Here is a 25,225-nt window from a genome sequence, read left to right on the forward strand (position 1 = left end):
CAAAATGGTACCATCCAAACGCGGAGGTCTGAATTCTGGAATTTTGTACCTCCTGGTGAAAAGAACCAGTTCAGTTTTGGCCGGGTTGACACCCAGACCGTTTTCCTTGGCCCATGATAGTAGAACGCTGAGGGCTGATTCCATGAGTTCACTTATTGTGGGAAGAAACTTCCCTTGAATAAGAAGCACGACGTCGTCAGCATATGCGACTACTTTGAAGCCCATCCTACTGAGTCTGAAAAGGATTTTATTTACGACAAGATTCCACAGGAGTGGAGAGATGACACCACCTTGTGCTGTGCCCCTTGTCACAATTTTCATTGTCTTGTCAATACCCATATTAGAGTTGATGGCCCTACTCTTAAGCATGTTTTCTGTCCAGTTTCTTATCCGCTGATCAACATATGGGTCACTCAGTGCATCGACTATTGCGGAAATGTTCACGTTGTTAAACGCACCCTCAATGTCTAAGAAAGATGCCATAACATATTCATTTATGTCAAGTGCCCTCTCTATAGTTCCGACAACGTCATGTAAGGTTGTCTCCACCGACCTTCCTTTCAGGTATCCGTGTTGTGCTCTACAGAAGTTATCAGGAGAGATGATGTTCCTGACATGGATGTTGACCAATCTTTCCAATGTTTTCAATAAAAACGATGACAGACTGATCGGCCTATAGTCTTTGGCGGTATTATGGTTTACTTTTCCCGCTTTGGGGATAAATACCACTGTAACCTCTCTCCATACTTTAGGAATATATCCTGTTTCCAGGCTGCTCCTAAATATCATAATTAGCCATGGCATGATGGTGATTTTTGGAGTAATGCTGGGAATATGCCATCTGGCCCTGGGGACTAATTCACTTATGTGGATTCGAGAAGCTGCGAGGTGCTCCAAAGTGGAGCCCTCATTTTCATCATCTCTGCAACCCGGAAAGTGTGTCTCCATAAGCAGTTCCAAAGTTTCGGTGCTACTTTCAGTAAAGTTACCATTCGGTTTCATCAGGAATCCAGGCGTACCGGGGTCTTTGGATAGCACCTTGCGTAGACGTGATGCCTCCGTGGTACTCTCCAGCTCCTCACAGAAACGCTTCCAGGATTCCTTCTTAGCCCTTCTGGTTTCCCTCTTGAAAGTATTGAAGCTTTGACGATAATCGTCCCAGCTTAACGGGTTCTGATCCCCCTTCGCTTTATTATATAGTTTCCTACATTCTTTCCTTAGCTGCATTAGTTTAGGATTCCACCACGGTTGCCGGAATTTCCTAGGTACCTTCCGCACCCTACATGAAGCATAGTAGGCTTCCCTTTAAGTCCTGGATAGATAATCTACTGAGTCGTCCAAGTCCATCCGTTTCCGGAGGTGGTATGGTATCAATCAGATTACTGAATTTGACCCAGTCTGTTTTCCTAGGATTTCTAAAGGGGGTTTCCTTAGCCATCTGTGATGATCGGAGAATGAGACTCGAGTGATACTCTCCAATCAAGAATTCTGACTGAGTCAGTGTTCCCTACCAAAGTAATATCAATGACCAGTTCTCTGATCCTATTGAAAAACGTTGGTCTATTACCCCTATTGCAAACACTAAGGTTAGTAGTTAGAAGGTATTGAAGTAAACACTCACCCCTGTCATTAATATCCGAGCTCCCCCACAGAGTATGATGAGCATTAGCATCACATCCTATGACAAGATGATGGCCCCTTGTACTACTACACCATTCTATTAGTGTGCGTACGGCACGTGAGGGCGGATTGTCTTCGTCGTACGGTAGGTACGCAGATGATATAATTATAGTTGGCAGCCCCTGTCGCTCTAATGCAACTACCGTTAAATCACCAGAACTGTAATTAGAAAGAAGGAAAACTTTAATGTCTTTCCTGACCAAAATACAGCGCCTTATTTTACCTTCAGGGATTGGAGAGAGGAGCACACAGTTTCGTGACCGGACGCGTCGAACTTTACTGGCTGCAAGCCAGGGTTCTTGGATTAAGGCCACGTGGATAACTTCCTTCTCCATAAAGCGCAGCAAGTCGTCCGTTGCTGCTTCGGAGTGGTGCTGATTAATCTGTACCACCCTCAGGCCGCTTGGATTCATCTCTGCGGGCAAGATCAACCGAAGTTCGTTGAGCCCGCATTTTATGACGCCTTGAGAAGAACGAAGGAGTCGGAGGGATTCTGAACCAATTTTGATCCAGAGATCCTTACCTTCTCCCTTGTCCCTCGTGCGTCCTCGTTCTATCGTCCAGTCGTCAGTACCAAGTTCCTTATTCTGACACTTAATTAGTGTTAGTATGGATTTGTCCAATCTTTCAATCTTCGCGTTGGGCCAGGGTTCGCCAACTCCACGGATGCAGTTTTTGAGAAAGCCTAGTGCTTTCTCATTACCACATCCGATGATTTTGACACCCTTTGACCATTTGGCGCCGTCGAACGCTGTAAAGGAGTCATCCTCACTGCGTGCGAGTTCGTCAACTAGTGCCCGCAAGATCATATCCTCCAGAAGTAACCATCTGTCCGTAGTCATTTTCCCATCGGGATGACTACGGTCTATAATGGCTACTTGCAGCTCAGGAGCTGATGTTAGGCTAGTTGATGGTTTCAACCGCTTACCCTCAGACACCTGCGTTTCACCTGACCTTTGCCGCTTTATACTAGGCCTGTTTGCTGGACCTTTGGTGACCGTCGCTGTACCTCGAGAAGAGGAAGATGCAGACAGTCCCTTGGGTGTTGTGCTAGCAGACTTTGTCATGCCGCATTGGTCATCACCTCTCTTTGGTCCCGACGTGGCCTTCTTTGATGAAGATGGCTGTACGTTAGGATTCTCCGAGACGGTGATCGTGTTCGGTCCAGTGCTGGCATGGGGCACATTTTTAGATGTGGTCACATGCCTGCTCTGGTTTGGTTCCGTCTTAGTCGTGGCTGGCCTGACCTCCACAACAGTAGTATTTAGCATGGCCTCATACTTCTGTATGTGGTAGGTATGTTTACGCCGCAAACGCTTTTCTCGGGTAGTCAGAGTCGCAGGATCCCTAGAGTCCAGCGATCTGACATACCGGAGAGAGCGTTTGTAGCCCGCCAACCTTTTCCGTTCGTCCTGTTCCGTGTCCTGTCCTTTGTTTGTCTGTTTTTGGTCTCCCTTAACAGAGTTTCCCTTTGCAGGGTCTCCTTTTACAGGGTCATGGGCCTCCGGATTTTGTCCGTTTTCCTCCGCGTTTTGCGGTTCCTCATCAGTCTCATAAAGATTTAAATTTTTCAGACCTGAGAGGTTGTCGTCACTGTCGTCCGAGGTTACTCTGTCCTGTCTGGTAAGAAACTTGTCCGTTTTGTCTACCCCAGTAGCATTTTCGACTACCAGACCTGGGGTACTTGTCCGTTTCGTCGCAGTCACAGTAGCTCCAGTGGCACTCAGACCTGTGGCTTCCACCTGAGTACTCACGTTACCCTTGGAGATTTTAGCACCCTCGACCAAGGACATAGGGGCGTATTTATGTTCTGACATTTCATGGGGGGGGGGGGGTTTGGTAGTCTGCCGCTCTTCTGGAGTCAGACGCAGACCAGGATGCCGCTCAATATGAGTCAGACGCACCCTGGATTTTGTTACAACCAAAAACATTCAGACTGACAGAACCAGATTGTACCTTCTAGCCGCCCTTAACATAGGGAACAAACGGTAGAATGGTACGGTTATGTTGCCTAGGTAACCCAAACCACAGTCCCGGACCGACATCAAATAAAGAAGGGGGGGATTTGGTAGCCGACCTATCTAAGGGAACAGACGCTACCAATTTGAGGTCGTGATCGCTAGGCGACCGAAGGTGGTCATTGCCCCACAGCCCTCTTAACATAGAGGCTGTGAGGTATGGGGAGGGTAGTTCTTAGTTCACATCCTTAGGATGCTTAAGCCTCTGCACCGTGCCCGAAGATTCAAGGTGCAGAATCTGCGGGTAGTCTCGTGTAAAATTTTAGCCAAATCGTATAACGGGAATCCGTGCCAGAAATCGATTGAAAACTGTAATATTTTTAAATTATTCAAAAATTGTGCATATAAAATTTAGAGCAAATCTTATCTTCTAACGAAAATCATCTTTCCAACAAGGTAAAAAGTATTATTATCGAGCGACAAATAACAAAGTTATAGGCATTTTCTTTTCACAAATATGGATCAAAAACGACTAACTTATTCTTGTTAACATCACTACTACATGCAAAACGAAGACCAAACAATGCAAAAATTCATGATGTTTTAATAAATGGCTTGGGAAATTGTCAATAACTTTATTGTTTGTCCTTTGATATAAATGTTTTATACCTCGTTGGATAGATAATTTTCTCTAGATGATAATATTTACGCGAAATGTTAATATAAGTTAATTTTAATGGCACAATTTTTTTTTTTTTAAAAAATGTTCAGAATCAGGTGCGGTGTTGGTTCTGGTGTTTTCTGCGACGTCTACAGAATGACTATATTGTTGTTCAGACTGAAATATTTAAAATAATGACAGCCTGTAAGATACAAGAACTGAATATGCGTGGAAATTTTTAAACTGCCTTGTACTTAAACTTTAAATATGAATATATTTTTCAAATTCACAAACCATATTAAAAACCGTTAATATTTCAGAATACATTCTTATGTTATGGCTTTCGTTTCTGTACATTAACAGAAAAAGACAAACTTTCGATTCCATAAACCCTTTATAATAAAGCAGATAAAATACATATCGGCACATGAAATCCAAAAGGCCCTAAGTAACAAAAAAAAATAAAAATCGACTTTTTGATTGATTATGAAGCACCGTATTAAAATACATGTTCCTGCTAAATTTTACACTCCTACAATCAAAATCATCGTCGCTATCTTCGAAATCAGAAGATTATGTTCTAAAAATACTTTAAAATTCTTTTGAGTTTTTAACTTCGAAATTGTAAAATGTTATAAATTGGCATCAAACAAAACAAAAATGGGACTTTTAGCGAAACCTTGCTATTTATAGATTTTTAACAGCTTTAGATTTTTTCGAAGAAAATTTCGAATTTCCGAAAATCTTTATGAAGCCTTATACTTTCCATGTTTCGGCCTATTTGACCAACAAAAACCGATTTTAATTTAGATAAAAATGTTGAGACTTACTACTTTTTATTGTAACTTACGCCCTTTTGGGTTTCAGAAAAAAACAAATTCTCAAGGGCGTAAGTTTCGTATCTCCGCAATTAAAACAAAAACCGCAAATTTTTCTTCAAATACTAAATTGTCAATAAAAAAATAAGCTTAACTTGAGAAAATGTTGAAAATTTCTGGATTATTTATCATTTTAGAAGGTTTTTTGCTTCTCCTGAAAAATTTGTTCAATGTAACTTAGGGCTTTTTGGATTTCATATGACGATATGTATGTATATATGTAAATAGGTATATTACCACATCAAACATCATTCTAAAATTCGAAAAAAAAAAATATTTTTTAACTGATCTGATTTTAATATTTTTATTTTTTTAATACAAAAAGCAAAATATTTTTGTTATTGCTTTTGTTACTGTACATTAACGAGAAATGTCACATTTACATAAAGTCAATGTTAACATACTGTTAAATATTAAATATTATATTTCACAGCATACTTTTAGGAATACACTTTAAATGTTCATATTAACTATTAAGGATTTTTTAGGCAAAATTAGAATAATTATACAATTTTTAATTCATTCAAAATATCAGTTTTTTTTATTAATAATAAGTATGTATACAAAACTATGTATATGAAAGACTTTAGAACGGCGCATTTTAATTACTACTCTGTACAAAACCCGAGTTTTGTACTTAATGAGTGATATTTATTTATCACTGTGTTAAATGTATTTGATTTTTTAATATGGCTATGCGAAATTGTGGACCAATAATGACCATTTCAATACCAAACAAACCTAATCAATAGAGAATATTTTTTGAGAATTTCAAATTCCAAGATTCTTACACAGATCAAGGTTGTATCAAACAAAAAAATAATTTTCTTATATTAGTTAAATGCTTGCGATCAGTATCTAAAGTTTAGAATTTAAAGTCAAAATCTACTGATTAACACAAAGACTAATAATATATACATATATGTATTATGAATCTTCATTGGATAATAATGCTTTTGCTACATACATACATATTATGGAAATTGATGTTTATTTAAAACAAAAAATTAAAATAATTAAAAACTATTTTTGTTTTGGGGAATCCTAATATACATAAGTAAAAGAATTAAATCAATGTTATTTAGAGTCGGTTTTCAGGAGTATATACTTGATTAGTTAATTTGGTATTCAGTGGTTAATTTTATTTACTACTTTAAACGGTCAATGAAGGTGGTTTAAACTTGTGCAAAAATGCTAAAGTATTAACAACTGTCGCTATCCTGTACTACAGATGCGCATTGCGCATGCTTGAAGACTAAATCTTCCATATGACTATTGCAGGAGTTGTCAAATGAAACTAAAGAGGAAACCGTAGAACATTTCCTCTGCCTCTGCCCTGCCTTGACAAATATCTGGACTAAGTTTCTAGACAGTCTAATACTGCTTGAACATAAGGCTATCTCCAATATGGACAGATATTATATGGAATCATTTATTCGTGCCTCTGGCTGGTTTAGTACCATATCAAACACGGACATGTAATGTCCTATAAAAAAAAAACGAGACCATTTAAGGACCCAAGTGAGTCGGTCACTGATCGACTGCCCCAACAACCTAACAACGGATGCGAAAACAAATAATTTTCTTTTAAAAAAGTTCATTAAATTTTATGCAAATAAATGTCAAAATTCGTTTTTTCTTGATAAGTATGCAATTTTCGGTATTAATTTAATTTTTCAATTTACTCTCATATAACGTTCACTGTATGTAGTCTTCTTTTGTAAAATAACAATTGTTTTGATAATGTACATAGTTGTGTAGTTGTTGTGTATGGAAATACCAAAAAGTTTAATTTGCAACTCAAAAGCTAGCTCTTATTCTTAAGAGCGAAATAGACTACACAAGTGTTGTCCGCAGAAGCAAATATTTTTTCTTATATTTTAGAATTGCGATAAGTTCAGATGTCGATTTTATGTTATGTGTATGTAAAATAAAATAAACAGCTTTAGTAGTTTGACAAAAAATTCAATGTTTGAGTAAAAATCTAAATGTTTTAATATTTGTACAAACAAAGTCCAATCGGCGATTCAAACACGAAGCACAAACCTAAATTAGAAAGTAGAAATTCCCTACGCCATAAACTCAATGGGCCTGTTCGGAAATGCATTACTGCACAGCATCTGATAATGAGTTTGCGACGCAGATGCAGAGAAGTGCAATATTTTCAAATTATTTCAAAAATCTGCACTGGTGCTCTTGATTTATTCCAAATTTTCTATAGTAAAAGAAAAAAATATAGAAAAATCTGAACTTACCCCTGGCTTGATATTCATACATATGTATGCGTGCATTTTATTTATATTTAAATTTCATTGCAATCTTGTTGTAGCTTATTTCTAATGTCATCGGTAACAACAAACCCTTCCCCATGTCCTGGAATTATATAAGAGCACAATTTGGCTAGCTTTAAACGGTTTTCCTTCTGCATTTTTTGGTTTTCCGAACCGGCACTTATCCATAGTTGAGAATCCCACACATCTTGACTATTTTCAAATAAATCGCCACAAACACCAACAGTACCTCCCAAGTCAGTGTTGTTAACAATCAACGAAACACAATTCAAAGTATGCCCCGGAGTACGAATTATCTCAACTTCCCCCTCAACCAGTGAATATGGGTGCTCCCAGTCGTAGTCGGGATATTTATCTTGATGGGACATGCATGAACCAACAAAGTGCCACTCCGCATTAACGAAAAGATAATTACATCCAATATGGTCTGAGTGTCCATGAGTGCATACGACGTAATTAATATCGTTGGGTTCCAGCGAATGTTCCTTTAAGGCTTTCACAATAAAGTCGCCATCCCAAGCGGTCATCGTATCCACAATAATATTTTTACCGCAGTAAGTCTTAATTAAAGTCGAACTGCAGTTTGCTTTCATGCTCTTGGAATCTAACGGATCACATTGAGAATAACCAACAGATAAAATATGCACTTTATTAAACATATTTTTACTACAATAAACTTTTCACTTCGTCTAATAAGTTTGATATTTTGCACGCGCCAAAATTAGTCTGCGCCAAATAAGTAGCCAAAGAATAAACTAAGTAGCATTTAAACAAGAACAACAGCAAAGTGCATAGAACCAAAGGAGTCAATTTTGTCAAAATCTTCTCGTTGTTTATACTTTTTGTTTGTTGTGTTTTGCACAACAATGAATGATTTGACAATTATACTCTTTTTAATTCAGCTGTTCAACTGATAACACCTTCTTAAACAGTGCAGCTTCTCAAAAAAGTTTCATTCACTCTGAATGATGGACATTTTGTTGTGAAAAACATATCGTCACCTAAAACGCAAACGGCCCTATCTAACATTTTTAAAATTTTACAGGAGAAGCAAAAAACTATTTAAATTGAAAAGTTTGTTTCTATCAACGCGATTTATTTGTAGTAAATAAACAAATTGTTTAATAGTGAAACCTTTCATTTGTTATGATAGTTGACAATGGCGTATATAGAAATGGATAAATTGGACTTTTTACCTTTAATATTTAAATGTTTTTGTAGATAGGGCCTTTTGTTTTTTGCCAATAAAATCGATAATTTTTGTCGGAGGAATCCAATTTTTGTTGTGGACATTTGTTTTGAAAAAATATGTATGCAGGATGCACTAATTACATCATGTATGTATGTATATACTTATGAAGGGCTTATTGCATTAACTCGGTATGAGAAAAACGATTTAAAAGTTTTGAAAAATTATATGAAATTTGTACATGTAGGTCTTATATTTTTCGCTATATTTTTGGTGTGGACATTTGTTTTGATGCAATATATTAGAATAAACAAACAATAAAATCGATTTTGAATTTTTGGTTAGTTAGGGCTGTTTCAGGTGACGATATATATGTATGTATATTTTTTAATTTTTGAAAAAGCAAATATGCATCTATGCAGGATGCACTAATTACATCATGTATGTATGTATGTATGTATATACATATGTATAAAGGGCTTATTGCAGTAACTCGGTATGAGGAAAAAGATTTAAAAGTTTTGAAAAATTATATGTAATTTGTACATGTAGGTCTTATATTTTTCGCTATATAAAATAATTACATAAGTCCTTCATATTCTTTATTCTTTACCCGGCTACTCATGTAAAGAAAACTAAATTTTCGAAAAAGATTTATTAATGAGTTTCTCGACTTAAATCAATATCTTTTGTATTATTACTTCACAGGAATATTTTTGTAGGACTTTTTAATATAAAAAAATCAATTAAATTTAAAAATTTGTATTACATTATATACACATAGGTATTTCTTAAAACTACTGCGAATCACTAGAACTCGAACTAGAGCTATCGGTTGACATAACTTCTACATCATCCTGAGAAGCTTCCTTATGAGATCGGGTTTCCAGCGCGACAGAATTACCCGAGGAACCCATAGACATGTGTAATTCACCCATATTAGTCCAGTTGAACTGATTTTGAAAAGCATTTGGCACTTCATTAATGTTTCGTTGATTTTCCGCCATACTATTTTGATGGGCTACGCCACCACCGTTGATATTGAGATCTGATTTTCCCAGAAACCCATTTCGCATTTCAATATCCGTTGGATACGGACGTCGAACATCTCCGATACACCAAGTTAAAGGTGCACTAACAGCATTTGCGGAACTTATACGATGGGCATACTTGATCAATTCCTCTGACGATACGGGTCTTTTATTGGCTTGATTAATACTGGCTAATTTACGACGTGCTTGGAAAATTGCAGTTGATAGAATATGTTCCGCCTCTTTGAGAGACTTCTGTAGCTTTTGTATTTCACGATCCTGTAAATCTTAATTACAGTAAAATTTACTTTTAGTAAATTCCAATTGACCAACCTGTACATCTACTTTAGCTTTCAAGTCATCCATTTTTTGTTCCAACTTTGCCTGTTCATCAGCCAATTCAAGCATTTTGCGAAATTCTTCATCCTTGGCAACCAACAAATCAACTAATGCAGTGTGTTCTGCAGTCGATATTTTTTGATGTTTTGGCGATAGATTATCTATCAACTCCCTGAATATAAGAACATTTTATTTTTATTAGAATACCTTTATCTGTTGTGTCTGTCGCCGCTTACATACTTTGATATTAATTCCATGTCGTCTATTAAAAGAAGCAGGCGTTCCTTCGTACTCAAATGAAAAGACATTTTTATGTAAATAAAATAAATATTTGCAAAATTTTGATAAAATTAAATGCTTCTTCTTGTCAAGGAAAATGAATTATTGACTCTGTGAAATGATAACAATTTGCAATTTACAGTGATGACAACCTAACTTTTTTTCAGTTCCTTTTTTAGAAAAAAATGTTTTCCTGTAGTTCGGATTAAAAACTGTTAATAGCAAATAAATTGGAGAAATAAATATGTATGCTTGTTTGCATTCATTAAATACGAATGTTATTAGAGAAGGCCAAGATTTTAAATATATTTAAACCACCTAGAAGATCATTGAAATGCGAAGATGTGAATCTGGGTGAACATAAATAAATTTAAGTGATCATTCTTTTTAGGTACTGACTTTGTCATACATATGTTTGTGATTTGTTTACTTTTTGCTGCGGCTTAGATGTTCCGTGTGCATTGTGTAATATCTGGTTAAACTTATTTGCTGAAACTGTCCCGACATGCAGAGATCAGTATTTGTACAGGTGTGGCGAAAGGCCTGCAGATATTACAGTTATAAATCTGTTAAACGCCCAGATTTTTCCACAAAAGTACGAACACAACAGCCATTTGAGAAGGAAGCTAGACCTGTGACAAATGCAGATCTTACAAAACATCTACAAGCTAAAATTTTGGCAACTGGGCCAATAACTATTGCTGAATATATGCAAGAAGTTTTAATAAATCCACTATCTGGTTATTATATGAACCGAGATGTTTTTGGTCGTGAGGGCGATTTTATAACCTCGCCGGAAATATCACAAATTTTTGGAGAGGTAAGTGAAGAAGACAATAAAAAGTTCTTGTATTGAAATAACTATTTGAAAGCTTGTGGCTATTTGGGTTTTAAGCGAATGGCAAAAAATAGGCGGACCCCCATTTCAACTGGTGGAACTTGGTCCAGGAAGAGGCACATTAATACGTGATGTTCTGAAAGTTCTATCACAATTCAAACTGGGAAGCAACTTTTCAATGCATCTTGTTGAAATAAGTCCGCACCTAAGTACGTTGCAAGCACAACTTTTGTGCTACACTCACGAAGCCACCGACAGCAATGCTGTAGGTTATTATCAGAAAGGTGTGACTGCCTCTGGCATAAAAGTTTACTGGTATTCCCGACTTGAGGACGTTCCCGCCTCATTTTCCATTGTTTTGGCTCATGAATTCTTCGATGCTTTACCTGTACATAAACTTCAAATGGAGGATGGATTATGGAAGGAGGTGCTTGTAGATATAGCCGACGGGCAGACGAAGGAAGCGGATTTTAGATTTATTTTATCAAAGAATCAAACGCCTATATCAAAACTATTTGAACCTATAGTTGGAGAAACAAGACAATGTCTTGAATATTCTATAGAATCGGATCGTATTATCAGTTTATTAGCTGACCGGTTTGAAACAAATGGTGGCATTGGCCTCATAGTAGACTATGGACATTTTGGTGAAAAATCTGATACATTAAGAGTAAAGTAGAAATACTCTTTTAACACGTGCATAATATCTAATGTTTTTATGTTTCTAGGCTTTTAAGAAGCACGAGCTATTTAATCCATTGAAAGCTCCAGGTACCGCTGATATAACTGTCGATGTTGACTTTAGGCAAATGAAAAGAGTTGCGGAAAAAGACAATAAAGTTTTATGTTTAGGACCTGTTGAACAACGACTATTTCTTCAACGTATGCAGGGAGAAGTGCGCTTAGAGGTATACAAAAACATATTAGTGATTTTACTTTAATATAAACCCCGATTTTTCTTTATTTAGCGATTGTTGAAAAATGCCTTGCCAGAAAATCAAGCAACAATCAAGTCCGCATATGAGATGCTAACACAACCAGATAAAATGGGATCACGATTTAAGTTCTTCTCCATGTTCCCGGCTGTATTGAAAGACCATTTAATTAAGTTCCCGGTGAATGGTTTTCAATAGTGTGAAGAGTGCATGTTAAATTTATTATACAATAAGATATCTCAAATCTATCTAATTGAAAATATATATATTATTTCTTGTTAAACGCTTCGTTGATGACTTTTGTCTCTTGAGGTGTAAACTGTAGAACAGCACTTATAGCATTCATCATATGACGTTTGCCATCTGTGTCTTTAGACACAATATAACTGATAATAACGTTTTTCAAATACTCCAAATTCGCACCTTCCCGTGATTTACACCGTTCAAGTCTAATGAGTAAAAAGCAAAATGTTAATATCTATAATGTTATAAAAAAGTTCACGCAATAATAATCTCACCTGTCGACCTGCTCTTCGAGCGATTCAATTTTATTGTTAAGTTCTTCTTGGGCAGTAACTTTTTCATGAATGGCTTTACGCATTGAAGTTTCTGCTTGATATTTAGCTTTTCTCAAATTAGCAATTTCAATATCCTTTCTTGCGATTTCATTGGCATAATGTAACATATGACAACTATCGCCCATTGACAGTTTTTTTGCCTTGATGTTCGTTTTCTTGTACGTTGACTGTTGGTCTTGAACTACATCATCCAATGTTTCACCATCGGATGAAGTCGCATTATTAGTATCATTTTTGGCAACATTCAACGTTGAAGTGCCAATATTGGACTGGTTAGTGGAATGAAAGATTTCAAATGAAGTTTGTAAAGCTTTAATCTCTTGTTCTTTTTCATCTAGTAGTTGAAGGGAGCGTTGTCTTTGTTTTTGCAACTGCTGTTCCAAGTCGTTTAGCTTACAACGATAGTCATTTTCCGTATCAGCGTGAAGAGTTTGCCATTTGCTACGCTCTTCTTTTACTGCCACCCGTAACTTTTCGTTATAATTTTTCAACTCCAAATCTTGTTCGTCTATGTTGCGATTCAAATCTTTAACCTTTTCCTGCAATGTTGTTATGTGATCTTTTTGCTGATTCAATTTCTTTTCAAGTTCGACTACTTCACGTTTTGAAGCTTCCAGCTGTTGCGAAGCTCTAGCTATTTCCTCTTCACACTGAGAATGGTCTGCGCCAACAGAGAAAATGTTTGTCAAATCAATCGGATTAGGTGAGTGGGTATTTGCCTGCAAAAGAATTTTCTTCAAATACATGATATTTTCAATAATATTAGATATATCGTTATTAGTAGGTATAGCTCTTTTTATTCTATTATCGGTGTATAGATCATGGAGCGGCCCTTCTAACTGTGTTTTGTTGGAATGTTCGGAAGTCATCTTTTCTAAGTCGTGTATTTGCATCTTCAATAGTTGTATAGATTCTTGGTCCTGCTGTCGTAAGCGATCATATGTCCCTACAGAGGTACTTAATTCAGCCAATCTAGATTCAAGATTCGCTACGCGACTCTCGTGCAGAACAGCAAGTTTTCGTGATTGCTCTTCGGCCAATTGAACCCTGTGTTGTTCATTTTTTATAGCAATTGCGTGATGTTCCTTCAGCTGTTGCATTTCCTTTTGTAGTTGTTGCAATAATACTGAACTGTTTTGTGCGGCAGACGAAGAAGGGTCAGTACCACTCCTTTGACCATTCAATAGCTTAATTTGGGCTTTAGCCTCCTTTAATTGAGCTTGAAGTTCAGTTATTCGTGTATTTTCAGCTTCATTGCTAGCAAACTGCATTTTGAAATTGTTTAGCTGCATCTCTATGTTCTCTTTAAGATGCCTCTCATCAGCATACAGTTTCTGAAGTTCTCTGATCATTAGCATTTGGTTGTTGGTCTCTTTTTCACGCTCCTGTCGCTCAATTATCAGCTTGGCCTTGAATTCGTCAACATCAGCTTTTGCGAGTTCTTCATTTTTCTTTATTGTATTTCGCAGTTCATTCATTATTTCATCCTTTTGCTGTAGTTGTGCCCGCAACACCTTTTTGTCGGCTTGAAACGATGCTTCCATCCGGGATTTTTCGGCGGACAAAGTGGCCAATGAGTTCATAAGAGTTGCAATTTGGCTTTGAAGGGAAAATTTGTCATCTGTGTCTGTACCTCCTTCCGATTTAGAGGACGATTGCAGCTCATTAGATTGCTCCACATTGGAATCTCCTGCATTACCAGGAGATGGCTCCAAGTTTTTGTCATCGTTTTTGTTTAGAATTGCCGTTAAGCTGGTTTCGAGCGCTTCCTTTTCTTTAAGTAGTCCCTTGTATGCTGTTATAATATCTGGATATGAAAGACATTGTAAACAAACATTAATTTTATTTCTGTTATTATCATTGATAATAATGTACTTTTCTATTTACCTTTCAATCTTTTCTCATATCGAGAAAGTTGCTCCTTCTGAGAATTGATTATCGACTCTAAATCATTTCTGCTTCTCTCCATTTTGAGGATATTTATTTATTTTAATACAAAAATAATTTAATTATTGCCACATAATTAATTTGCACTTGGTAAAAGATGAATAATAACAAAAAATAAAAAACACTATTTACAGAAAGGAAAAAACAATAACACAACAGCTGAACAAAGTATTTTTCAGGCAGATATGGGAGTGTCGATACCATACAATATTGTACATGCTATTCAACGTTATCGTGGGATTTACTTCAAAGTTCTTATTTGTTAATTTTAATATACCGTCAATCTATAATTTTTAAAAGGAAAAACATAAACACTAAATTATCTTATGTTTAAATATTTTTTTTGAGTGTTGATAGCGCTTATATATAGTTTTGGAGTTATAAGGCATCAATTTTGTAATTTAGTATATACACCTTCTGAACATATGATTATAAACAATAAACAAATTAGCACCATAAAAAATGTTTTATGGATCTAGATTTGTTCCTAAGGGCACTGGCACACGTTCAATATATATTGGTCAATATGAATCACGACCCATTTTAATAGTTTGATAAATACCTCGGTATGCTACACGTTCAATATATATCGCGTCAGTATTTTCATTATTTCGTGTTACACGGGTCGTACGATGATAACAAGAATGCCGCGAAAACTCCAAATTCATACAAATTTAGAAAAATTTATTATCTTTTATATTTTTTATTAACATTTAAAAAAATATTTGACTTTGTTTTTATTTTATTTGTTTTTTCGAATTTTACAAATGTATCGTGATTGATATCACAAAACATGCTACACGTTCAATATTTATCACGTAATCCATTATAAATATTGATACAAATTTTGGATTTCAGAAAATTGGGGTTTTCTGTGATATGGAACACGATCCGTCAATATTACATGCTACACGTTCAATACATATCACAATACAGCAAATATCACGATATACATATATTGAACGTGTGATACTACCCTAATAGTTTAAAGAAACATCGTTTTTATACAAAAAACTGTCCATCTCTGTTTAATATTCCATTCACTAGAAATTAATTACATTTTATATGTTATTTCAGTGTTTTTTTTTTCTATTTGGACAATTAAAGAATTGGTTCTTAAAAAATGGGGTTTTCTTTACAAATATCGAGAACATTTTCCACCACATCGTTTTTAATGATAAGACGTTTGCCAAAACGCTCTAATCCAGGATTAGGTTATCAACTAACAGCAATAGAAGATGCGGCTAAAATTATACAAAGTGATCCCGAAGGTTTCGAAGGTCTGGAAAGTGATTTATTTAATGCTCACAAATCCCACAAACAGCATGAATTAGATTTACAAAGGCAAAAAGACAAAATAAGGCAACATATTATAGAAAGGAAATATTTTAAGAAAGAACAGCTACCGAACCTGTTGACATACGCTGAAAAGGAGCAAATCAAGTTTTTGCACTCAAGTGACAAGGAAGAATGGACAGTAGAAAAATTGGCTGAAAGTTTTCCAGCCAGTGCTGAAACGATTTGTAAAATTTTAAAAGCAAATTGGAGTCCAATGTCACCGAAAAGAATACATTCTCATGATACAAGCGTCTTGAGAAATTGGGAAAGATTTAAGAAAGGAGAATATAACGAAAAAATTAGTTCAGATTTGTACGAACATCTTAAGAAGTTTGTTGATAGGGAAACAAACAATTTTCACATTTTACATGATCCCACACAAAGTTTTCAGAAAAGACAGTGGCAAAAACCAAAGAGCAATGAATTTTTTTCAATTATATCATCTTTGCGCCCAAAAACTAATGAACAAGTAAATACTACAGCATTAACAGATGGTAAAACAAAAGAAAAAAGAGCTGCTATCGATGGCGGTGATAGCGACACATACCTTTTAGGCGAAATCCAGAATAAAAAACCTATGACAATTCATCAGTTAAAATCATCAAACATGTCGAATAAAAGTTTACAGGACAATAGTAAATCACTGGATCAATTGGCTGCTCAAAAACTTAAAAATACTAGTGGTACCGGTATTATTAAAGACAAGGATACAACTTCGAGTACTATAGCTGAGTTCGATTACACTGAAAAATTTGTCTCGAATGAAATCGTTATCAACGAAGTTGATAGAAAGCGTTATGGCATGAGTACAACAAAAGAGTAAGTATCAAACTGCTAGTACATACATATCCCTATGTATATGTAACTACATATTACAAGTTGTAACTACCCAGCAAAAAAAAAAAAAAAAATACAGTAGCTCAAAGTGAATGTAATTTCATGACTTTTATAATAATAGTGGTAAAACAACTCATTCTTAATACCTTCCTAAGTTCTAGCTAATCCGCAGAAAACAAAACTTCAAAAATTAATTCACAGATGTTAATTTAATCGAATAATCTAATTAATAACTTATTAGAAGTAATTTTGATTATTTATATTATTTTTGTATTTTTCCAATAAAATATATTTTTTCTAAATTAACATGATATCTCCAATTCTACATCATTTGTAATTTGTTATTATAAGTTTTTTTATTTCATTTTCATGGATTAAATTTCCTTTTTTGTTTTTTAGGCGTATTCATATACCTCGAAAGCTATGGCGAAAAGGAGCCACATACCGTGCGAATGATTGTTATTATGATGATGATGGGGAGTTTCTTTATAGAGTTCCCGGAATGACTTCAAAGTAAATGTTTATACAAATTAAGCTTGTTTTCTTTATGAAAGATCTTATTAAAAGTTATGTTATTATGTTGCGATATCTTTATGTTATCCTATACATATTTTGGTAAACTATATTTATAAAATATTAAAAGTTGTGTTTTATTTAAATTTTGTCACCCCTTTGAATAACACAGCTATGATCGTAATGCAGAGTACGCACAATCTTAAAACGGAAACGTAATCAAAATGCAAAATGAAGGTATGGCAATTTTTTAGCTATCCGATTAAAAAATTTAAATCGTTGGATTTCTATTTTTTTGTGAAATTCTCTTAGGATTTACTATTTGAAATTTGATGTTTGAGTAAACATTTACATTAACTGTCTTACATAATCTTGGTAAATCTTGTAATTTTTATTTCGCCACAATTATGATTGAACAAAAGACTCTTTAGAAAGTGTCGATAAAGATAGGAAACTAGTTTTGAATATCGATATTTTTATTTTTCTTTTTCTTTTGAACTGTGTGTATTTATTGTGTCTATATTAAAAAATTATAATTTACACATTTTCAATAGTGTTATTTGCAAATAAAGAAAAACTAAAACATAAATGTTATATGTATGTGTAACAATAATATATATGTATGTATATAAGTATGTATGTATATAGATTAATAATATCTTTATTAATAACATGAAACAGCTTTAAATAAAATAATAATAGTAATAAGAAAAAGAAATATGATTGATCATTTTTTTGTTTGTTGTTATTATTGTGTAAATTACATGTTCATGTATTTTACAAGTCTGTAAAAATTGTAGAAAAACCTTGGAGTAATTCGAATTCGTATAGTTTGCATGTTGTTTGGTTTTTATATATAAAAAAGTTTCTTTTTTCTTTTTTATTATTATATTTAGTAACAAACAATTAATTGAGGCATCCTTTTCTAGTTAATATATATTTTTAAAAATTATTCAGTTTGATTTTCCCGAAAATGGACTAGATGAACCGACAGACGGTGGTGTTGGTGTGGCCGCACTACGTACACCATCTCCTTCACAAACGTATTTACCTATAAAAAGAAGATGTATTAGTTTATTAAGAGTTTATTTGTTAATTTTTAAAAATAATTATTTTTCCCATCAATAAGTCTCACCTGATACAAATCTCTTCTTTACCAATGACACCCGGTAGCCATGACCATGTAATTCAAATTCTATGCCAGACAATGTTGTACCTTCACAATTGAATTGTGTCGTTAGCAAAGCTGGCGTAGACGGTCCATCGCTTAGCTCCAAACGAGCTCTCAATGTACCAACTCCACCGTCCTGTGAATTTTGGGATATATCGGTAAAATTCCATACCAAGCGATTCGATTCGCCCAACCTAAAAATAATTTAAATAAACAGTAATTACAACTATAGAAAATACTTAAGTATATAACATAAACCTATGTATGTTATTATGTTATGTTTAACTCTTACCATGCCGAATGAGGTTTTGATTGTACGTTTCGAACTGATCCATTTACTGGCACGAGTAGTGTTACATTCAAAAGTGGACATGCCGCACTCATGGCATGATTATTATATTTGTAATCAACCTTAAGCGCTGTAAATGTGGGTTCACATTTCCAATAACTAACCAGTTGAAACGGACACGAACTAGCCCCAGGCTTAGTGCGCACTTGATACTTTAGAATATCCACGTTGAAATACGAAGCTGTAGGATTCTGTTCCGCCTGACGTCTCAACAATGCTGTTAATGCTGGCATATTAAATTCTAGCATAGTGCTAAATGAACTGGATTGATTTTTATCCCTAAAAATAAACAAACGAATTTACATAAAATTAAAAAATGTGAATGGTGTAAATGAATAGAAGAAATACTTACGTTTGCACTAATTTACTATTTGGTATAAAATGTTCTAAATTTTGTACATTTTTAATACGAAAGCCCAATTTAGCTGGATTTGGATTATTAGCCAACAAACCAGCAATACCGGCAGGGAATGATAACATCATATCTCCAGATATTTTTACTTGACATCGCGATTCATCGCTACCTCTAATAATGGAGAAATTATGACATTGGCTAATGTATTTAACATGTAATATAAATGGTGTTGTCTTACCTGAAGTAAGCATGAATAATTTCGTGAAATGCTACCGCCAGCGGTATAGTATCAGAGATTCCAATGGTTAGGGGTGAGGGCCCTCTGGAAGAGCTAATACCACCAATGGCTGTGCGGAATTCCAAAGAGCCTATACTATCGGCTCGATTAATGGTATTTATCGGTGCCGGACTAATACGCCCTCTAGCACCCACTAACATTTCCGATCTCCTTGAAGGCGGTCTTGGTATAGCAATACTACTACCTGTTCCAGAAGTTGGAGTTGGTATTTGTCGACCTTGAGTTTTCGTCAGATTGGCTGAAGCTGGAGCTGATGAACTTACGTCGCCCAATTCAGAAAATATATCACCTAGATCAGCATATCTATAAAAATTTAGAGTAAATATAAAAGAAAATACATTCATATGTATGTACGTATGTATGTATTAATGAGATCGCGTTTTAATCTTACCTTGAATTGTTTGACATAGATAATGTTGGACTTTGCAAAGGTGCATACGGATGTACTGCTGCCGTTGGTGTGGAAGCATTCGAAATTTCCGGAGATTGTTGTCGCGAAGTTAGTCTAGATTGCTGTTGCAACTGCTGGCTGTGCTGCTTTAAAGACAAATTAATGAATTATAAACTCATGATTAAATTATAATCACAATGCAAATACACTTTAAAACTTTATTATAAATTAAGCAGATAAAACACATACCGAAAATACACCTGTTGGCGATAATGAAATATTTTCAACAGTGGCCCTTAATTCATCCACACTTGCGGACATGGGCGCCTGGCCGTTATTTAAAGGTTTTATTTTTACATGTATTCGTTTCTCGGGCCTGTCGTTATCAGAATCTGAATCGGAATCAGAATAGAAACTACCAGCTGAAAAAAATTTAGGACAAATAAAAACGCGACACTTTTAGAAACGTTCCAATCAATTACCATTCTCTTTGTTTTCATCCCAGGCAACCTCTTTGGGTGGCTGAAGGCTGTAACCATCTTCGTCAACTTCATTGCCACTAAACTGTTGCCCAGCTGTTGAAGCGGTGTTATTGTTTTTGTTTGTATGATTTGAATCGCCGGTTCCACTGGTATTGTTATCAACTAAACCCGACGTTGAAGACACATCAGGTATATTTGACATACCACCTGATTCTGCTCCAGCTCCTACTAGTTTTGAAGTTATGGCTAATAATCCAGAATTTGTTGTACTTGAGTTTTGCTGTTTTGTTTTACCCTGATCGTCGTATTCCATAGAGCTATTACCAGCTCTGTCCACACTAAAAATTAAAATTTAAACATTTCAAATTTCAATACAATTCCATAAATGTTATAACTCACCTTTGAGTGCGTTCTTCCTTAATGTTATCCGCCATTTCACCATCTTTCTTTTTCTTTGATTTTTTTGTTTTCGTTTTGTCACGTCGACTTCGCAATATGCCCGACACTATAGAGATAATTAGAATAGTATTGTAGTTGATGAAAACTTATTTCTCTAATATCAAGTCGAATTATACTTAAAATTAAGTTATAAATAATAAATGCATTATTAAACAGAATAATTTTTATACATAGTTGAAACTCAAACACCAACTCAAAATACAGAATCCTTTAAATACATACTAATCGGAATTTAAAGAAAAAATTAACAAAAAAGAAGTTTTCTACGATTTAAGGGAAAAAAGAATAAGAAATGTATATATTGTTTCAAATTAAAGCACCAAAAAGAACTTCCTTCTTTAACCGTTTCATTTCAATACATTAATTAACAGAGTTTCAATCAACACAAAATCATACCCTGAGAATTTGAAGAGAAAATATTTAATAGGGATGTAGTGCGTCTCTGACTTGTTCCCAATGTCGTGGCAGGTGTTGATGAATAAGAATTGTTGTTTGTTGTATTTTGTGGTGAGAAAAGTTGATGATGATTTGTAGTAGTAGTTGTAGTTCCTGAACGATCTGAGAACTTTTTAGTGCTTAACACGGGAGCTGATATATTTGGTGATGTGGCTGTAATGTTGTCTCTAGAGTTTGTTGATAAAACATCACGGTCTATTTGTGAGTTCAGTGCTATTCACAGGTACAGATGAAAGGAAGTTGTTTAAACGAATTATTATTGATTAAAATATTATTTACGAAAAAATTGTGTGAATATTGTCATGAGCTCTTTTTTCCTCTTTCGATTGTGTGAATAACGAGTACTTTTTTAAATTTATCATTAATCATTGTGCCAATAAATATTAGAAATCAAACTAATGGATAAAAAAATACTGAAATTACAATTGTACAAAATATGTCTGTGGAATGTATGTGGCATTTAAATATACAATCAAAAGTAATAATGAATAAATCAACAGATAAATTTTTTACATAAAGTTGGTGTTTTGAGTGTAAGTATTTACTACGAAAATACAAATTAAAATAATAAATAATACAAAAAAATAATGTTTTAATTTCATTCATAGGCATTTACTACATGTAATCAATCAATCTGCCAGATTTACATTTACATCCAATTCGTTATCATCCACACAATTTCAAAACAAAAACAAAATTACATACACTTTTACACTTTAATATTAACTCGGATGCATTTAAAAGGACTTGGAATGAGAATTAATGAAAGCTAGCAGATTTTTTCGTCAATCTGTGGTCGTTGGTAAATCTACAAATCTTAATCGTTAATATTGGTTTCATTTAAAATCTACGATTTAAATTTGAATTTTTCCATAGAATTAAATATTTTATAGTATTGTATGTAGTAGTAGGAGTAGTTGTAGAAGAAAAGAAAAGGAAATATATAAACAATACTTCTTATAAAGTGTCTTTTAAAAGTCTTTAGGACGTTAGAAGGACGGGAGAGATAGAGAGAAGATATAGAGTAATAGTGTTTAAGCAGTTGTCAAAAATGAACCTTGATTGTTATCCTGTAGTGATTGAAGCTCAGAGTTAAGGGAATTTTTGTTGATGGTTGTGGTAGTTGTGCCAGAGGTGGTGGTGGTACTAGTAGTGTTATTTGTAGCATTTATATTGACTGATAGTGAACTTGTGATACAATTACTATCCATACCGAAATTTCCACTACCGCTAGTGGCAGATGTAGATATTCCGGTATTTTGTTGCTGTGGCTGTTGTTTGCTGGGATTATTTGACGAGAACCAACTGCGAAAATTGCTTTTGACGGTGCTGGTCGTTGCTGTTACTGCTGCGGCTGCATTTGGGGAAGAGGTTACTTCTGGCGAAGTGGGCCTCGATGCGGTAGTTTTTGTGCTGTTAACATCCAAAGCAGAGTCATCAGCATTTATAATACTACCACTGCCACTTGCAACACTACCTACTGATACAGCTTCGGTGCCGCGTAAATCCATCGAAACGTTCCCACCACGATTGATGCTAGTGGCTGAATTTGAATTTGAAGCAACTGAAGGTTGATTCAGACGAATATTTGAAGTGGCTGATATTTGTTGATTTATAGATAATGGAATGAATTCAAGTTCTGGCATTTCTGAAATATGTTACAAGAAATAAATAAAAAATATTCAATTAATAATTAAGAATAACTAGTGCAACTAAATTTCAATGCTCATTACCAGGTTTCTCCAAGCCAGTGTATTTATTTAATACAAATTGTTCCAGCAATTTGTCAACAGTCATATCTAAAAATTGTCGCTTAAAATCGGAATGTACCTAAATGAATATTAATAAATGATGACATTATGTTAGAAGTGCATCTATTTAGTACCAATATTAAGTTCTTATATTACCTGTCCAACCATATCATGGTTATTTTGCAACAATTCCAAATAGGTAGAAAGAAATTCTTTCATTTGACGCAAATGCATTTCTTCAATTTCTTGAAAACGCTATAGAAAATTAAAAGAAGTTACTAGTGACGAATTTTATTAGAAGTGAATAGCAATTTGCATGTACCTTACAAGTCTGCGTCATACGACGTTCAAATTCGTTCTTAATGGGGTTGTGTTTATCTAATAATACTTTATAGTCGTCTTGCAGTTTGCGTAGTTTCGTTTCCAATTTATCAATATCTTTTTGTGATGAATTGTCTTTTCGTAGTTTTTCTAATTCTTGTGCCTTACTACTGTACATATCGCGAGCCTTTTGTACATCAGCTGTAGACGTTTGTATTGCTTTAACACATTCCAACGTTTGTGCCTCGTCCTCTTTGACAGTCTTGTGCTTTTTATGCAATTCATCCGTGTATTTCGTTACATCCTTAACCAATTCGGAGAGTTTTTGCACCATTTGCATGTGGAGCGTAGACAATTTTTCTGCAGATGTCCTTAGAATGGTCCATACTGGTGAAAATGTACTATTTAATGTTCCCGTACTGGCCTTATGAGCCAGTTTTGACATTAATTTCGAATTTTGCTCCTCTATACTTGACTTTTCTCGAAAGAAATCTGAAAGTTCTTTGCTGGCTTGTAGACCATATTTCATATTATGATATAAAACATCAAAGCCATTGTTCTTCTCCCCCTAAAAGTATTAAAGTTTATTCGTAAATATGTTGTTAACAATTCATAAATAGAAAAATGTACAAACCCAAAAATAATCGTTAAAATCGACAGTCATTTTGAAATACTTTATTTTGTTAATCTTCAATGTACGAACTTGCGATGATATTGATTTGGTATCCAATCAAAAATTATAATTGACTTTCTTCAGTGGCAGCTTGATTTTCATTTTTAATCCTTAATTAAATATAAGAAAGAAACAGCGTGAATATAAAATTATAAAAAAGCTAAGATTTTAATTTATTTATTTTACTAACTAAAATCTTGTTAATTAAACTAGTACTAGTATTATACATAAATCTTAATAGAACTTTTTGAAAAATATGACTTAATTATATAATAATATCATATGTATTTAAGGATATTTTAATGGTGGACTCAAAAAATGTATATGGGGAATTTCGTGTCAAGTGACCCAACTTTAAAAATCGATGTCTTCCGATTTGGAAGACAGGGATAGTAGGTCAGACAAAAATTTTCAGCTCTTTCGGTCAAGAACTGCCGGAGTCAGAGGGTGTCAAAGTTGGACATTTTGGTCATACAGGGTTTTCTTTTTTTTTACTTAAAAGAAAGCTTATACAATTTCCTTGAAGGGCTTTATAGTCCCATAATTGGATGCGAGGGGGATATCAAAAAAATATTTTTTAACTTAATTTTCCCCAATTTTTTTAAAATGGACGTTTCTTTTAAGCAAAAAAAGGGCCATTTCAAAAAAAAATTAAAAGAAAATATGTAATTAAAAAAAAAAATTGGAAAGAATGAAGAAATAGCTATCTGAACTCCTTTTGACAATTTTTGGTAGGAGCAATAGGTGAAAAGTTATTCTCATTTGAATAAAACCCTGTATGACCAAAATGTCCAACTTTGGCCCCCTTCTTGACCGATAAAGCTGAAAATTTGTGTCAGACCTACTATCCAATAGTACTAACTTTCGTGCAAATTTCGTCAAAATCTGAGTTGGGTCACTTGATATGAAATTCCCCATATGTATGAAGATGTTAAAAGTTTTCGAAAATGAACAAGTAAGTTTAAATTAGGATATGGCGCATCTTATATCACTTTGTTTGTATACGTTAATACTTTTCGAAACTTAATTCCTGCAATTTACTAAAAACAATTCCGGGAAATACAGGCATTATATCGTGGTAGTTCGCTGCACGCGTACAGTCAAGTAGAGTCGAAGGGACTCCGTTTTTTTTGGAAAATTGGAAAAAATAAGAATTCCGAAAAATCCCGCGAATATAATTTTTAAGATCCCGATTTGTGAAAAGCAAATAAATTAACAAACATAATA

General features: G+C 34.4%; 7 protein-coding genes across 15 annotated transcripts in view; 2 read left to right on the top strand and 5 right to left on the bottom strand.

Annotated features, from left to right (window-relative positions):
* The window catches only part of LOC119604591 (suppressor protein SRP40), a 142,200-nt gene extending 133,956 nt beyond the window's left edge, over positions 1 to 8,244 (bottom strand). For 2 of the 4 annotated variants that reach the window (XR_005231531.1, XR_005231530.1), the window contains exons 1-2: positions 1,904 to 3,488; positions 1,622 to 1,839 (exon numbers count right to left, since the gene is read on the bottom strand). The gene's annotated coding sequence lies outside the window, so the exon portion shown is untranslated. Of the gene's footprint in view, positions 1 to 1,621; positions 1,840 to 1,903; positions 3,489 to 7,432 lie in introns of those variants that run through there. The other 2 variants (XM_037957333.1, XM_037957324.1) reach the window with 2 other exon arrangements.
* Positions 7,460 to 8,195, bottom strand: LOC119604641 (metallo-beta-lactamase domain-containing protein 1). Its single transcript, XM_037957404.1, has one exon. The coding sequence runs from the start codon at positions 8,125 to 8,127 to the stop codon at positions 7,480 to 7,482; it is 648 nt and encodes a 215-aa protein (XP_037813332.1). The 5' UTR covers positions 8,128 to 8,195; the 3' UTR covers positions 7,460 to 7,479.
* A 1,011-nt stretch (positions 8,245 to 9,255) lies between the features above and the next one.
* LOC119604632 (mediator of RNA polymerase II transcription subunit 4) lies at positions 9,256 to 10,428 on the bottom strand. Its single transcript, XM_037957394.1, has 3 exons — positions 10,268 to 10,428; positions 10,022 to 10,199; positions 9,256 to 9,967 (listed from the first exon to the last, which is right to left on the bottom strand). The coding sequence occupies exons 1-3, from the start codon at positions 10,333 to 10,335 to the stop codon at positions 9,455 to 9,457; spliced, it is 759 nt and encodes a 252-aa protein (XP_037813322.1). The 5' UTR covers positions 10,336 to 10,428; the 3' UTR covers positions 9,256 to 9,454.
* Positions 10,429 to 10,708: 280 nt separating this feature from the next.
* LOC119604631 (protein arginine methyltransferase NDUFAF7 homolog, mitochondrial) lies at positions 10,709 to 12,362 on the top strand. The gene is made up of 4 exons (XM_037957379.1): positions 10,709 to 11,126; positions 11,179 to 11,814; positions 11,873 to 12,052; positions 12,113 to 12,362. Exons 1-4 carry the CDS (start codon positions 10,812 to 10,814, stop codon positions 12,275 to 12,277), a joined length of 1,296 nt encoding a protein of 431 aa, XP_037813307.1. The 5' UTR covers positions 10,709 to 10,811; the 3' UTR covers positions 12,278 to 12,362.
* Positions 12,203 to 14,786, bottom strand: LOC119604587 (GRIP and coiled-coil domain-containing protein 1). The gene is made up of 3 exons (XM_037957303.1): positions 14,545 to 14,786; positions 12,598 to 14,464; positions 12,203 to 12,528 (listed from the first exon to the last, which is right to left on the bottom strand). Exons 1-3 carry the CDS (start codon positions 14,624 to 14,626, stop codon positions 12,348 to 12,350), a joined length of 2,130 nt encoding a protein of 709 aa, XP_037813231.1. The 5' UTR covers positions 14,627 to 14,786; the 3' UTR covers positions 12,203 to 12,347.
* An 867-nt stretch (positions 14,787 to 15,653) lies between these two features.
* On the top strand, positions 15,654 to 17,415 carry LOC119605003. Its single transcript, XM_037957943.1, has 2 exons — positions 15,654 to 16,761; positions 17,179 to 17,415. The coding sequence occupies exons 1-2, from the start codon at positions 15,728 to 15,730 to the stop codon at positions 17,294 to 17,296; spliced, it is 1,152 nt and encodes a 383-aa protein (XP_037813871.1). The 5' UTR covers positions 15,654 to 15,727; the 3' UTR covers positions 17,297 to 17,415.
* Positions 17,416 to 17,747: 332 nt separating this feature from the next.
* Positions 17,748 to 25,225, bottom strand: part of LOC119604953 (F-BAR domain only protein 2) — a 30,663-nt gene continuing 23,185 nt past the window's right edge. For 3 of the 6 annotated variants that reach the window (XM_037957897.1, XM_037957889.1, XM_037957881.1), the window contains exons 2-16: positions 23,960 to 24,108; positions 23,327 to 23,893; positions 23,161 to 23,259; positions 22,987 to 23,083; positions 22,311 to 22,901; positions 21,194 to 21,466; positions 20,738 to 20,843; positions 20,339 to 20,676; positions 20,106 to 20,278; positions 19,857 to 20,002; positions 19,406 to 19,768; positions 19,165 to 19,338; positions 18,756 to 19,091; positions 18,428 to 18,657; positions 17,748 to 18,343 (exon numbers count right to left, since the gene is read on the bottom strand). In XM_037957897.1, the coding sequence (XP_037813825.1) occupies positions 18,246 to 18,343; positions 18,428 to 18,657; positions 18,756 to 19,091; positions 19,165 to 19,338; positions 19,406 to 19,768; positions 19,857 to 20,002; positions 20,106 to 20,278; positions 20,339 to 20,676; positions 20,738 to 20,843; positions 21,194 to 21,466; positions 22,311 to 22,901; positions 22,987 to 23,083; positions 23,161 to 23,259; positions 23,327 to 23,893; positions 23,960 to 23,989 (3,621 nt within the window). In that variant the 5' untranslated portion in view covers positions 23,990 to 24,108 and the 3' untranslated portion in view covers positions 17,748 to 18,245. The remainder of the gene's footprint in view (positions 18,344 to 18,427; positions 18,658 to 18,755; positions 19,092 to 19,164; positions 19,339 to 19,405; positions 19,769 to 19,856; positions 20,003 to 20,105; positions 20,279 to 20,338; positions 20,677 to 20,737; positions 20,844 to 21,193; positions 21,467 to 22,310; positions 22,902 to 22,986; positions 23,084 to 23,160; positions 23,260 to 23,326; positions 23,894 to 23,959; positions 24,109 to 25,225) is intronic. The other 3 variants (XM_037957904.1, XM_037957918.1, XM_037957907.1) reach the window with 3 other exon arrangements.

The sequence above is a fragment of the Lucilia sericata genome, unplaced genomic scaffold (genome assembly GCF_015586225.1).
Source record: "Lucilia sericata isolate MDLA Ls3-8-SP2 unplaced genomic scaffold, ASM1558622v1 Contig000014F_arrow, whole genome shotgun sequence".
Lineage (NCBI taxonomy): Eukaryota > Metazoa > Arthropoda > Insecta > Diptera > Calliphoridae > Lucilia > Lucilia sericata.

Excerpts from the sequence above, each read along its gene's own strand:
- LOC119604641 (XM_037957404.1), bottom strand. The coding sequence starts at position 8,127 with ATGTTTAATAAAGTGCATATTTTATCTGTTGGTTATTCTCAATGTGAT.
- LOC119604632 (XM_037957394.1), bottom strand. The coding sequence starts at position 10,335 with ATGTCTTTTCATTTGAGTACGAAGGAACGCCTGCTTCTTTTAATAGAC. Across the intron at positions 10,200-10,267 it reads GACATGGAATTAATATCAAA|GGAGTTGATAGATAATCTAT; the intron begins GTATGTAAGCGG and ends TCTTATATTCAG. Across the intron at positions 9,968-10,021 it reads AAGCTAAAGTAGATGTACAG|GATCGTGAAATACAAAAGCT; the intron begins GTTGGTCAATTG and ends TAAGATTTACAG.
- LOC119604631 (XM_037957379.1), top strand. The coding sequence starts at position 10,812 with ATGCAGAGATCAGTATTTGTACAGGTGTGGCGAAAGGCCTGCAGATAT. Across the intron at positions 11,127-11,178 it reads TATCACAAATTTTTGGAGAG|CTTGTGGCTATTTGGGTTTT; the intron begins GTAAGTGAAGAA and ends ACTATTTGAAAG. Across the intron at positions 12,053-12,112 it reads AGGGAGAAGTGCGCTTAGAG|CGATTGTTGAAAAATGCCTT; the intron begins GTATACAAAAAC and ends TTCTTTATTTAG.
- LOC119604587 (XM_037957303.1), bottom strand. The coding sequence starts at position 14,626 with ATGGAGAGAAGCAGAAATGATTTAGAGTCGATAATCAATTCTCAGAAG. Across the intron at positions 14,465-14,544 it reads ATATGAGAAAAGATTGAAAG|ATATTATAACAGCATACAAG; the intron begins GTAAATAGAAAA and ends TTTCATATCCAG. Across the intron at positions 12,529-12,597 it reads CTCGAAGAGCAGGTCGACAG|ACTTGAACGGTGTAAATCAC; the intron begins GTGAGATTATTA and ends TTTACTCATTAG.
- LOC119605003 (XM_037957943.1), top strand. The coding sequence starts at position 15,728 with ATGGGGTTTTCTTTACAAATATCGAGAACATTTTCCACCACATCGTTT. Across the intron at positions 16,762-17,178 it reads GGCATGAGTACAACAAAAGA|GCGTATTCATATACCTCGAA; the intron begins GTAAGTATCAAA and ends TTTGTTTTTTAG.